Below are 14,784 nucleotides of genomic sequence, written 5' to 3'. Positions count from 1 at the left end.
GCGTGGGGCTAGGGGGGGGGGGGGGGGGGCAGTAGTGTTCGCCCTGCGGGGTCTGAGCCACTTACTCCGCTGACAGGACAGTGAGCTCCTGAGGGGATAGATCGCTCCCCGCCGATCCAGCATGCCGCCACCCCCTTACAGAGCTGAAGATTGTGGCAAGTAAGACACCGACCCTTCCCCCCCCCCCCCCCCCCCCCCCCCCACCAACCACACCTGAGCAGGTTGAGGAGGCTTTTTTCACTGAAAATAAGAAAGCCTCGCAAATCTTTCCTGCGTCAAAGTAATTAAATGCTATATTTGAGAAAGCATGGGAAAACTCTGAGAAAAAATTCCAGATCCTTCAAAAGGTCCTGGTGGCATTTCCTTTCCCTGAGGAGGATAGGAAAAAATGGGAAAGCCCGCCAATTGTTGATGCATCTGTGTCCAGAATCTCAAAAAAGGTGGTTTTACCTGTTCTGGGATCTACCGCCTTAAAGGAGCCGGCTGATCGAGAGATTGATAATACACTTGAATCAATGTACACCACTTCGGGGACCATCTTACGTCCCACTATTGCTAGTGCATGGATTGCAAAAGCTATAGTAAAATGGTCAGGCACCTTACTTGAGGATTTGGATACAATGGATAAGGGTGATGTTGAATTGTTTTGCGTAACATTCACGATTCAGCAGGTTTTATGGTAGAATCCATGAAAGATCTGGGTTCCATGGCTGAGGGGATCTCTTCCATGTCTGTTTCAGCTCGCCGGGGACTGTGGCTGCGCTAGTGGTCGGCCGACGTGGAATCCAGAAAAATTGTGGAGTCCCTACCCTACACAGGACAGGCTCTCTTTGGGGAAGCTTTGGATGCGTGGATATCCACGGCTACAGCAGGTAAGTCTCCGTTCTTTCCCTCAGCTGCACCTGCTCCGAAGAAATCCTTTGCTTCATCACCATCACAGTCCTTTCGGTTTAACAAGCCTAGAAAGGCCAAACCGTCCAATATCTTCTTTAGGGGAGGTCGAGCTAAATCCAAGAAACCTGCTGCCACAGGTTCCCAGGAAACTAAGCCTGCTTCCAGTACGCCAAAGTTCTCCGCATGACGGTGGACCGCGTGGCCTGGAGGTGGGGCCAGTGGGAGCGAGGCTCAGAAAGTTCAGTCACATCTGGGTATCGTCTGGCTTGGATCCCTGAGTGATAGATATCGTGTCCCAGGGATACAGGTTGGAATTTCAAAATTTTCCTACTCACCGATTTTTCAAATCAGGCTTACCAGTTCTGCTGGCGGACAGAACTGTCCTACAAGCAGCGGTCCAGAAGTTGGTGGAGGCACAGGTCATTGTGCCAGTACCTCCTCATTTGCAAGCCAGGGGTTACTATTCGAACCTTTTCGTGGTACCGAAACTGGATAGTTGGGTCAGGCCCATTCTGAACCTAAAATCACTGAACCCTTTTCTGAAGGAGTTCAAGTTCAAAATGGTGTCTCTCATTCTGGTGATATCAGGTCTGGAAGAGGGGGAATTCCTAGTATCCCTGGATATCAAGGATGAGTACCTCCACATTCCGATTTGGCTACCGCATCAGGCTTATCTCTGTTTTGCATTACTGGACTGTCCTTTCCAGTTCCGGGCCCTGCCATTCGGCCTCTCTACAGCACCAAGGGTGTTCACCAAGGTGATGGCGGAGATGATGGTTCTACTCCGAAAACGGGGTAAACATCATTCCGATCTGGACGATCTACTCATAAAGGCATCGTCCAAGGAGGAGCTGTCACAGTCCATTGTACTCACAACCTGCCTACTCAGAGTCCACGGTTGGATTCTGAACCTTCCAAAATCTCATTTGGAACCAACCCGTAGGTTGTCTTTTCTGGGGATGATCCTCAACACGGACGTGCAGAGGGTGTTTCTTCCACAGGAAAAGGCGTTGGTGATGCAAACAATGGTCCGGGATGTCCTGAAGCCAGCCCGGGTGTCTGTTCATCAATGCATTCGCCTTTTGGGAAAGATGGTGGCCTCTTACGAGGCTCTTCAGTACGGGAGGTTCCATGCTCGGGCCTTCCCACTGGATCTCCTGGACAAGTGGTCAGGATCTCATCTACACATGCACCAGAGAATTCGTCTGTCGCTAAAGGCCAGGATTCCACTCCTCTGGTGGCTCCAATTGCCGCACCTTCTGGAGGGCCGCAGGTTCGGGATTCAGGACTGGGTCCTTCTAACCACGGATGCGAGCCTTCGGGGCTGGGGTGCAGTCACTCAAGGGGAAACCTTCCAAGGAAGGTGGTCAAGTCTGGAAGCCGGCCTGCCGATCAACATCCTGGAACTGAGAGCCGTCTAGAACAGTCTTCTTCAGGCGGATCATCTGCTAAGAAATTGGGCCATTCGAGTACAGTCGGACAATGTAACAACGGTTGCTTACATAAACCGACAGGGCGGAACGAAGAGCAGAGCTGCGATGTCATAGATGACAAGAATCTTCCTCTGGGCAGAAAAACACGCGTTGGCGCTCTCTGCAATCTTCATTCCGGGAGTGGACAACTGGGAAGCAGACTTCCTCAGCAGACATGATCTCCATCAGGGGGAGTGGGGTCTCCATCCGGAGGTTTTCAAGGAAATAACAGACCTTTGGGGGTTACCCCAAATAGACATGATGGCCTCTCGTCTCAACAAAAAGCTTCAACGCTATTGTTCCAGGTCGAGGGACCCACAAGCAGTGACGGTGGACGCCCTGGTGTCCCCATGGGTGTTCCAGTCGGTGTACGTGTTTCCACCACTCCCACTCATTCCAAGAGTTCTAAAGCTCGTAAGGAGAACAAGAATTCAAGCGATACTCATTGCTCCAGACTGGCCAAGGCGGGCTTGGTACGCGGACCTCCTGAATCTCTTGCAGGAAGAGCCGAGGCCTCTTCCTCTTCAGGAGGACCTGCTGCAGCAGGGGCCGTTTGCCTATCAAGACTTAACGTGGCTACGTTTGACGGCATGGAGATTGAACGCCTGATACTAGCTCGGAAGGGCATTCCGAAGAAGGTCATTCCTACCCTGATACAGGCTAGGAAAGGGGTAAAGTCTAAACATTACCATCGTATTTGAAAGAAATATGTCTCTCTTGTTGTGAGTCCAAGAAGCTTACTGCGGTGGAGTTTCAACTGGGAGGTTTTCTACTCTTCCTGCAAGCAGGTGTGGTTATGGGCCTGAGGTTGGGATCCGTGAAGGTCCAGATTTCTGCCCTGTCCATTTTCTTCCAGAAACAATTGGCTGTCCTCCCTGAGGTTCAGTCCGTTTTGAAGGGAGTTCTGCACATTCAACCTCCTGTGGAGGCTTAAACCTGTTTGACTGGAGACACTGCAAACCAACATTACGGCGCCTTGGGACCTTAACGTTGGTTTGCAGTGTCTCCAGTCGAACTGGTTTAAGCCTCTACAGGAGGTTGAGGTCAAATTTCTTACATGGAAGGCTGTCACGTTGTTGGCCTTAGCTTCTGCTAGACGTGTGTTCTGACATTGGGGGCTTTGTCCTGTAAAAGCCCTTGCCTGATATTCCAAGAAGATAGAGCTGAGCTCCGGACACATCAGCAGTTTCTTCCAAAGGTTGTGTCTGCATTTCAGATCAACCAACCTATTGTGGTGCCAGTGACTACTGACTCCTCAATTTCGTCAAAGTCCTTGGATGTTGTGAGGGCTTTGAAAATCTATGTGAAGAGGACTGCTCGTCACAGGAAATCGGACTCTTTGTTTGTCCTGTATGATCCCAAGAAAATTGGGTATCCTGCTTCAAGGCAGACTATATCTCGCTGGATTAGGTTCACTATCCAGCATGCTTATTCTATGGCAGGATTGCCGTGTCCAAAATCTGTTAAGGCCCACTCTACTTGTAAGGTGAGGTCTTCCTGGGCGGCTGCCCGGGGTGTCTCGGCGTTGCAACTTGGTCTGGGTCGAACAAGTTTGCTAAGTTCTACAAGTTCGATACTTTGGCCTCCTGATGATCTGAAGTTCAGTCAATCGGTTCTGCCGGAGCCTCCGCGCTCTCCCTCCCGTTCTGTGAGCTTTGGTACATCCCCATGGTACGAATGTGGACCTCAGCATCCTCTAGGACGAAAGAGAAATCGGATTTTTGTTACTTACCTATAAATCCTTTTCTCATAGGCCGTAGAGGATGCTGGGCGCCCGCCCAGCTCTTCGTTTTCCTGCAACCGCTATCTGGTTCAGTACAACTTCGTTTAGTTAGGTACTGCATTGTTACTTGGTAAGTACCGGTAATATTGTTCAGCCGTTGCTGAGCATTTCAAGCTAGTTAGCTTGAGGTTCCTTGTATGTGTGAGCTGGTATGAATCTCGCCACTATCTGTGTTAAACCCTTCTCTTGAAGATGTCCGTCTCCTCGGGCACAGTTTCTAGACGGAGTCTGGTAGGAGGGGCATAGAGGGATGAGCCAGCCCACACTGTCAAACTCTTAAAGTGCCAATGGCTCCTGGTGGACCCGTCTATACCCCATGGTACTAATGTGGACCCCAGCATCCTTTACGGACTACGAGAAAAAGATTTACTGGTAGGTAACCAAATCCTATTATAAGCATATGACTGGTATTCTATTAGGTGCGATCATGCAATAACACATGGGATCTGAGATAGTCACAATCCCTTGTGTTGCAGCTCCGACTGCTGTTTTTCACAGATTAGGTAATGGATGCCTGAAGCACCCAAAGCATAATCCCTGATAGCTGCCACGTATCAGGGCTAATTGGATCGCGCTAGTTGAATCCATTAGTTTACATCCTCTATCAGCATACCTGCTCCCCCAGTTGGCTGCTTTTGTGTAACCCTATTTACATTACCCAGGTCACACCTTTTTAGATCTCAGCGCTTCTGTGTCTTCCCAGTAATAACCCCAAGACAGGACCCGGGTTGCCCTGGCAATATCCCAGGACCGAGGCTCAGTTTGAAAGGGGTATCACTGCTTAAAGAACAAAGGAGCATGTTTGTGTGTTAGTGATTATTATATTTATTAGCTATTACTGATTTCTACATTGTTTTTTATTTAGCTATATTAATATTTTCATCGTAAATATATTGTGCAACACAGTGATTTTATGTTTTACAATTGCAATGTTTTTCAGATTTTCTTTTCAAATTTCTGGTTATTGGGAATGCCGGTACTGGAAAATCCTGTTTGCTACATCAGTTTATTGAGAAAAAATGTAAGTTGTTTAAATATTAAAGTTAAATAATTATTTTATGTGCATCATGAACTGGTCTTCTTTGCATGCATGCATAGACACTAGGGTGGCCAATCCCGGGATCGGGATCGGCGGGATCCCGGGATTTGAGGCCAAAAATGCCGGGATTTGAATCCCGGGATTGGAGCCTTCAATCCCGGGATTCACATGCGCATGCGCACTACTGATTCTTGACCGGGCAGCGCCGCTGAGCGCTAGCGCTCGGCTCAGCCTCAGACGCTGCCCGGCCCCGGCTGCCCTGCTGTGTGCGGCGTGACGTCAGCGAGGTCACGCTGAACAGCCCCTTACCAGCTATGGCCGCTCCTTCTTCCACATCTGCCCTCCAATGCGCCTGCCCGCCATAATTTTAAAGTAACGAGGACTCTAAAGCAGGTGGGCTGTGAGTGATACTCGCGCTACGCTGCTCTGCTGCCAGCCTCTGGACCCCTCTACTCCATAGTGAGTATTATATATATCTATATATATATATATATATATATATATATATCTATATATATATATATATATATATATATATATATATATATATATATCTATATATATATATATATATATATATATATATATCTATATATATATATATATATATAATATACACACATATATATACATATATATATACTTAATTAATGCTGCAGCACTCGGAGTCTTTTAAACATCAAAGGTGTATTGGAAAAATCACATCATGATTTTTTCAGTACACCTTTGATGTTTAAACGACTCAGAGTGCTGCAGCATTCACTTATCCTATTGCTTCCATCACTGAGGGCACCGGGACACTTTATTCCCTGAAGCAGAGTACCTGGCTATATATATACACGGCCCGGGATTGGCCTCCCTAATAGACACGTTGTAATGTTTTTGGGTTTTTTTTGCCTGCTAATATTGCTGCATGTCAGCATCTGGAGTCTTACCTCCGGTTCTGGTCCCTGCGGCCTTCCTGTTATCTGGTTGGTGTGGCTGCGGCGGATAGGAGCTGCGGCAGCGAGGTCCTCCGATGCACCTGCTGGCTGTTTGGAGGCCGGGGTCTGGGTCCTGGGGAGTTGAGCATGGTAGCCGGAGGTGTCTGTTTCCAAGTGTTCTGTTGCTGGAGTTCGACGTATGGGAGGCTGAGGCCTGCGGTAGTGGCTGTGTGCTGGTTCCACATGTGTCCTCTGTGCAGGGAGCTGCCATTTTGGAGACCAAGCCAAGCCAATAGGTATCCCAGTTTGCATCCAGCCATTCCGGTGCAGTCTTCCCTTATAAAAGGGGGTTGATGCTTAGTCATTGTGCCAGTGCTTCAAGTTAATTTCTGCTGTAAGGTGCTCAAGCTCTTTGCTCCCAGGTTAACCCTTGGTATCCTGTTTCTGTTGTGGCCGCCCGGTGGTCAGCTCTGTTATTGCAGTCCTTTGCTCCCAGTTCACCTGCTCTTGCAGTTTAACCGCTGGGTCCTCTGTCTGGTAGAGGTTCTCCTTTTGCTGACAGTGCTCACAGCAATCTTCTCTTCAACGTCGTTCTTCAAGTCGTCTCATTCAGTGTTCTTCAGCATCGTTTACAAATCACAAGTCATTGCTTCATTCAGAGTTCTTCAGCATCGTTTACAAGTCACGAACATTTCGTCTTTCAGAATTCACTCAGACTTATCTCCTAGTTGTTGTGTATGTTTGAGGTCTCAGTAAAGCTGAATTAATCTTTCGTCAGTGTATTGTTCTCCTTCATTGTCCTCATTGCCTACCCCTCTACATCTTCGGGCCTAAGTCTTCAATCCATGAGTAGGAACTACATTCAGCCACCTCGTTTCCTTCCTTTGCCAATAACTGCTCCCTCAGTCAATTATCAGTCGTTAGATCCCCAACTGAAGCCAAGCGTGACACTATATATGTGATAGTCAAAGCTAAAACATGTAACAAGGTGTGCTGGTCTTATGACATCTGGCCCAACGTTCCACTGTCCTGCTCTCTTTTGCTGCAACTTACCGTTGTGTATATAGTACTTACTCTTATATGTTGGCTCTTTATTCTGATTACTTGCTTCTCTGTACACTGTAAGGCAGCATGTTCAGGATGCAGTCATTTATTTTGTTGCCATTTGCTTTCTTTACTTGAAGTAAGTGTGAATGCTAAAGCAAACACTAGTACAAGTTGAGTATTCCATATCCAGAATGCTTGGGGACAGAAGTATTTTGGATATCGGATTTTCTCTTACGTCCTAGGGGATACTGGGAATCCATTTAGTATCATGGGGTATAGATGGGTACTTTATGAGCCATGGGCACTATAGAAGTTTGATTAGGTGTACTGGCACCTCCCTCTATGCCCCTCCGACCAGACTCAGTTTAGAAAATGTACCCAGACGAGCCAGTCACATCTCTGGAAGCTCCTGAAGAGTTTTCTGCATTTATTTTCTGAGTTTGTTATTCTCAGGCAGGACTGGATGGTGCCTGCCTGCCTGCTTCGTGGGACTTAGGGGGGAGAAAGGGCCAACCTCTCTCGGAGGAGGGGGGGACGGGGGGACGGCCCATCCTCTCTCAGGGTTAATGGTCCTGTTCCCAGCTGACGGGACGCTAGCTCCTGAGGGAACAATGCGCAAGCCCCACCACGGCGAGCGTACGTTCCTGCAGCATGCCACCACCCCTAACAGAGCTAGAAGAATGAAGAGTGGTGAGTACTAAGCCAGCGTCCCGGTTAGCGAGTCACCGGCTATTATGGCGTCATGAGGGTAGAGAGATGCACGGCTTCTAACCGGGGCGGACTGCGTCTCCTGACTGTGTACAGACACACGTTGAACAACGGACACCGTACCCAAACTGGCAACAATGTCATAAAAGGAGTCTCTCTCCGTTTTATACACAGACACATACAGCCAGTATAAAGAAGAGTGGGAAGACTGCGTGCAATTGAAGGGGCCGGGCTTTACTATGAGCAGATCCAGCAGGTCACAGGCGCCATTTTCCCTACTGCAGCTGACAAAGACGCTGACTTACAGGGACGCGCAGCTCCTCTGGAGAGACTCCAGATTACCTCAACGGTACCAGGGGGTCATAGCAGGGGGGAGCGGTTATTAGTGTACTAAGTCCCCAATCTAGGTACTTAGTCTGCGACCCGGCTAAGCTTGGCATTAGCGATAAGGGCGCCGTGTGCTGGTTCCATACTCTCTCTGTGTCTCCCTGGAAGGGCTCTTTGTGGGTTAATTGTGCATTTAACCTTTTCCTGTGTGTGTGCTGTCACTGTTACAGTATGTCAGGCAAAGAGTGTGTTTCCTGTAAGGCACAATGTTCCTCTTCTCCAGGGGTTTCACTAGTGTGTACTCAGTGTAGTATCCCTTCCCAGGCTAGTGGGGCAGAACCAGCATGGCTCGACTCCATTAGGGGAATGATTTCCTCCATTTCTACTAAGTTATCTCGGAATGAAAAATAGACACAATACTTACGACAATCTATGACTGAGTTTATGAGAAGAGACCCAGTGCTCAAATCAGCGTCTCAGTCTTGTGTCGCAAAAAATTTACTTTGGCCCATATCCTGCAGTCTGACTCTGATGAGGGGTCTGACATGGAGGAGGGTGAGGTGGACTCAGAGGTGAGGGAGGGTACTCTGTCGCAGGGAATAGAGGCTCTAATAAAAGCGACCAGAGACGTTCTGAATATCCCTGATAAGGTGACAGAGTAGAGTGAGGAAATCTTCAGACCCTTTTCCTGTGTCAAAGGAACTAAATACTCCGTGTGAAGAACCGTGGGTTAATCCAGATACAAAATTTAAAATCCCTAAATGATTGTTATCTTTTTTTTAAATAGAGTATTTTTATTTCGAAAGAGAACAGTTTGTACACAGAAAATGCATAGCAGTAACATAACATGTACAGCATGACATGGTATCTCTGGAAAAAACAACATTAACTTTTGGCATAACATCTTACCATGCCGATGGCACAGGAGCGTGTATGTACACACAGTTATTTATATCTAATAAACTTGCATATTCCATACATTTATGTAAACAAAAACCTAATAAGACTTTTTTTTCCCATTAAAACATTTATAAACAACCAACCGAAAAGAAAAACCCTCAAAGAAAAAAAAAAGGGGAAGAAGAGACACAAAGGAAAAACTAACACTCTAAGCTTAACCCTGTCTAACAGAGCACAGAACTACCCTCACACTCATAACACATCGGGTGAGAAGGAAGCATATAGCACAAAATTGCAAATTAGCGAATTAAGGGCCTGATAGTATCCCTACAGCCATTAAGTTACAGGGTCTGGGAGGGAGTATATGGATTCCATCCATGGAGACCAAATTCTTTCAAATTTAGCAGAGGCATTGTGTTTCATATAAATGTATCGTTCCTTAAAAACAGTGTCGTTTACTAGTACTTTAAGAGCAGGCAACGAAGGGCCACTGGGGGCCATCCATAGCCTCGCGATGCACACCTTCGCCAAGGTGCATATATTGCGAGCATATAGGCCTTCTGGACTGGATACGAAATCAGAGCATCCCACCCCCAGAATACAAAATTGTGGGGTAAGCATGGCGTCTGCCACTCCCGTGTTCCCCAGAATCGACCTGACCCCCGACCAGAAGGCCTGCAGCAGCGGGCAGACCCAAATAAGGTGCCAAAAAGTACCCACAGCCACCCCACATTTAGGGCAGTCACCCGATCGACCCCCTCCGAATCTAGCCAGTCTAACCAGGGTCATATACGTTCTATGCAAAAGGAAATATTGTATTTGTTGATACCTAATGGATTTGGTAACCGTGCTCGGATTTTCCAAAGCAAGGGTCCAGTCCTCTTCAGTTATGGGGCCCAGATTCTCCTCCCATTTGCCACGGAGACGTGTCAAAGGGTCTATATGGAGTTTAGCGAGAAGATAACCATAAGCAAGGGAAATCATCTTAGCTCGACCCAGCATACTTACAAAGGTCTTAATGGGAAATGGAAGGATCTTAGGGGGAGAACTAGCAAATTGGGACTGTAGAGCACAGGTTCTCAAACTCGGTCCTCAGGACCCCACACAGTGCATGTTTTGCAGGTAACCCAGCAGGTGCACAGGTGTAGTAATTACTCACGGACACATTTTAAAAGGTCCACAGGTGGAGCTAATTATTTATTTTGTTATTCTGTGAGGGGACCTGCAAAACATGCACTGTGTCGGGTCCTGAGGACCGAGTTTGAGAACCTGTGCTGTAGAGCATGTCTAAGTTGAAGGTATCTAAAAAAGTAGGAGTTAGGTAGGTCAAACTCATCCTTTAATTGTTGGAAGGATTTAAGTGTAGTATCTGTATAGAGGTGAGATATGGAAACCACTGATTTAGGGGCCCAAACCTCCCTCCCCTCGAGCGCATGCAGTTCAGGGAGCCATTTAGAATACCAGAGGGGGGTGTCTGGGTCCAATCCGTCAAATTTCAAAAGGTTCCTTAGGGCCTGCCAAACCTTCACGGCCCGAAATATAATTGGGGGAAGAAACCGGGCCATGCTCCCAGTCAACAACACCTGCCGGGGAGATAGGTCAGGGAAGTAACATTGAATAAACACCCATTGTAGAGAAGTGACGCCAGTATCCTGCACCAATGCACTAATATTAGTCAGCTGAGCGGCATAATAATACATTTGAAAATTTGGTAAGGCCAGATCACCGTCGCAGCGCAGCCTGGTGAGAGTAGTCAGCTGTATTCTAGGACGTTTGTTAGCCCATATTAAAGAAGATAAAACACTGTTCAATTTCCTAAAGAAGGATGGACGAATATACATAGGGGATTGAAGAATAATATACAGAATCTTAGGTAATATTATCATTTTAACAAGGCTGACCCTGCCAGATACAGTCAATGGAAGCTTACACCAAGTCCTAGATTTTACGAGCAACCTGTTGCATGATCGGATCGAGTTTCAGAGGTGTAAAGTCAGAGGGGTCGTTGGTTGCCTGAATCCCGAGATATTATAAATTTCGCCGTCCAACATAGTGGCAGGGAGATTTTAGGAACAACGGGGGGGGGGGGTGGGTCGCAGCTATCACAGGCATTATGGAGGATTTAGACCAGTTGATATGAAGGCCTGAATACGCACCGAACTCCTCGATCAATTGCAACAAAGTAGGCATAGACCTGGTGTAATCATGCAAAAACAACAGCATGTCGTCAGCGTAAAGAGCGATCTTATCCTCCCGAGGGCCGGTATGGATTCCCACGATATCCGGGTGCGACCTTATCAGACAGGCTAAGGGCTCGATGACCAGGGCAAACAAAGATTGTGTCACAATCCCATGTAGTTTCTACTCCATGCCTGGGGTGGCGCTCTCTGCTCTGGTGTTCAGAGTTCTGCTCTGTATCTGCATCTTGATTAGTAGCTGCTACCACAGCTGTGAGCAGCACCTGTACTCACTACTTAGGCCAGCCACACAGGCTCCCTGGTGCCAGTTTATCGAGTCAAGATTGTTACAGCTCCTGGTCATGCTGATCTCTGCTGCTAAATAGACCAAAGAACTGCCAGTGCTCTTGTTCCCGGCGAGTTTCTCCGCAGTCTACCCCAGTGTCTCCGGTGCTTCCAGCATTAACTGCTGCACAGCTTCCAGCGTTCTCAAGCAGCTTCTGGACTTTAATGTGTCTCGGTCATCAGTGTGCTGGGAGTCAGTGTCTGCTTCAGAGTCTTTAAGTATTATTTTCAAGTTCCTAGAATCATCAGTGTCTCCAGTCACCGTGTACTACTTTGCAAATCACCAGTGTCTCCAGTCACTGTGTACTACTTTGCAAACCACCAGTGTCTTTAATTGTTCTTCTCGAGTTCCTGGAATCATCAGCGTCTCCAGTCACCATTTACTACTCTGTAAACCACCAGTGTCTTTAACCATTATTCTCAGGTTCCTTGAATCATCAGCGTCTTCAGTCATCGCTTACAACTTTGCAAATCATCTGTGTTTTCAATCATCATTCACAAGTTCCTTAACTCATCAGCATCTTCAGTCACCATTTACAAGTCTGCAAATCACCAGTGTCTTAAATCATCATTCACAAGTTCCTTAACTCATCAGCACCTTTAGTCACCGTTCACAAGTTTACAAATCATCAGTGCCATCCTGTGTTCCAGTTACAGTGCAGTCCTGCAGTCAAGCTACAGTGCAATCCTGCAACCCTGGTACGTGCATACTCTACCACAGTCTACATCATTCTCATGTACTCAGTTTCCTGGCATCCCATGTCCCCTCAGTTTTCCCTTTGTGTTCTCTAGTTATTCCTGCTTTATATTTATTGTTTACAGTTGTACGTTGCTTTAATAAACTAGTTATTATTCCGTGAACCTCAGTCCCTACTAATATGTTTTCACACTGGGAGATCCAAACGAATTCTGACAGATTGTTGTAATCTTAAAATTTTTCTTCTGAGGATAGGAAAAAAAATGGGGAACTCCACTGGTAGTGAATGCATCGGTCTCCAGGCTCTCACGAGAGATTGTTTTGCCTGTCCCGGGTGCAGCCTCCCTAAAAGACGCTGCTGATAGCAAAATTGAGACTACACTCAAATCTTTGTATTCAGCTGTGGGGGTAGCCCAGAGACCCACTATAGCATGTGGATGGATTACGCGACCCATTGCTAAATGGTCGGGTAACCTAAGTGAGGGGTTAGATACCTTGCCTCAAGGGTTGATTATTTTGCTCCTGCAGCATATACAGGACTCTGCAAACTTTATGGTGGAAGCCATAAAAGAGAGAGGCTTGCTTAATACATGCACTACAGCTTTGGCAGTGTCTGCACGCAGGGGTTTATGGCCAGTGGACTGCATATGCGGACTTCAGGAAAGGAGTGGAAGGCCTACCTTTCACAGGCGAGGCCTTATTTGGAGATGAACTGGGCAAATGGATCTCCAAAGCTACTGCTGGTAAGTCCACATCCCTACCTTTTGCAACTCCTCCAGCTAGGAAGTCCTATTCAGCAGGGACGTGCGGTGAGTTAAATGGCTCAGGAGGCACTAGCTGACCCCAGGACCAGATTTACACACAATATGAGTCAAAGGGTACATCTAGGTATTATACACAGGTGCAGCAGTATAAACTCCTGGAAATTTGGTGAGTTTTGATCAGAGATGAGCGGAAAAGATAGGTAGGTGTGGCACTGCCTCATCTGCCATAGACTTTTTACTCCAGAGTTTTGCCTATAAAAATTATTAGAATAATGCAAAGGATATATTTCTAACCTATTCTATGTATTTATCATATACTTTACACAGTCAAAACTCTGACACAAATGTAAGTATGACAGGAAAGGCTCAGCCTCACCCCACCGCACGTCACTGCTATTCAGGATCCAACCTACAGTCCTTTCGGACGACCAAGTTTAGGGGCAAGGCCAGAGGTTTCTCTGCCGCCACCAGAGGTGCTAGAGGTAAACCATGGAAACCAGCTACTGCCGGTTCACAGGAATAGAGTTAAGGCCCTGCACCCTCAAAACGTTCCACATGACTGTGGACCGCGATGCCTGGAAAACTATCAAGTGGGAGCCCGGCTAAAATTCTTCAGTCTTCAGTCACATCTGGACAAGATCGTGCTAGGATCATAGACCTTATATTCCAGGACTACAGACTGGAGTTCCAGGAGCTCCCACCTCACAGATTCTTCAAATCAGGCTTACCAGTTTCACAAGAGGCAAGAATAACCTTACAGGACGCCATTCAAAAACGGTTACAGTCCCAGGTCATTGTTCCAGTTCCACCTCATCTTCAAAACAAGGGGTACTATTCCAGCTTGTTTGTAGTACCAAAACCGGACGGTTCAGTAAGACCGATTCTGAAACTCAAGTCGTTGAACACGTACTTACCAGTGTTCAATTTCAAAATGGAGTTTCTGAGAGTGGTGATCTTAGGTCGGGAGGAGGGGGAATTCCTAGTGTCTCTGGATAACAAGGATGCGTACCTTCATATTCCGATCTGGCCGCCTCATCAGGCTTATCTACGGTTTGCACTGCAGAACTGTCACTACCAGTTCCAGGCCCTGCCGTTTGGTCTCTCCACTGCACCGAGGGTGTTCACCAAAGTGATGGCAGAGATGATGTTACTACTCTGCAAACAAGGAGTGAATATAGTTCCGTACCTGGACGATCTGATAAAGGCACAGTCCAGGGAACAACTGTTGGAGAACATTAACCTCTCAACCAGACTACTACTGGATCATGGGTGGATTCTGAACCTTCCAAAATCTCACCTAGAACAAACACAGAGGCTTCAGTTCCTGGTATTGATACTGGACACAGTCTCAGAAAGTATTTCTTCCCTTGGAAAAGGCGATCGTAATACAGTCGATGGTTCGGGCTGTCTTGAAGCCGACTAGAATATCAGTGCATCTCTGCATATGCCGTCTGGGGAAAATGGTGGCTTCTTACGAAGCAATTAATTACGGAAGGTTTCATGCGAGGCTCTTCCAGCTGGATCTGTTGGACAAATGGTACGATCGCATCTTCACATGCACCAGAGGATTCGTCTGTCGCCAAAAGCCAGGATCTCTCTCCTGTGGTGGCTACAGACTTCTCAACTCGTCGAGGGTTGGAGGTTCGGGATTCAGAATTGGATTCTGCTAACCACAGACGCAAGTCTCACAGGTTGGGGCGCAGTCACC

General features: G+C 47.2%; 1 protein-coding gene across 1 annotated transcript in view; it reads left to right on the top strand.

The window, feature by feature from the left end:
- LOC134910021 (ras-related protein Rab-4A) overlaps positions 1 to 14,784 on the top strand; it is a 308,271-nt gene that overhangs the window by 19,148 nt on the left and 274,339 nt on the right. Inside the window, exon 2 of the mRNA XM_063917561.1 lies at positions 5,090 to 5,170. Coding sequence (XP_063773631.1) covers positions 5,090 to 5,170 — 81 coding nt within the window. The remainder of the gene's footprint in view (positions 1 to 5,089; positions 5,171 to 14,784) is intronic.

This window comes from Pseudophryne corroboree, chromosome 4 (genome assembly GCF_028390025.1).
Source record: "Pseudophryne corroboree isolate aPseCor3 chromosome 4, aPseCor3.hap2, whole genome shotgun sequence".
Taxonomy (NCBI): domain Eukaryota; kingdom Metazoa; phylum Chordata; class Amphibia; order Anura; family Myobatrachidae; genus Pseudophryne; species Pseudophryne corroboree.
This window is presented reverse-complemented; position numbering and strand designations above follow the sequence as displayed.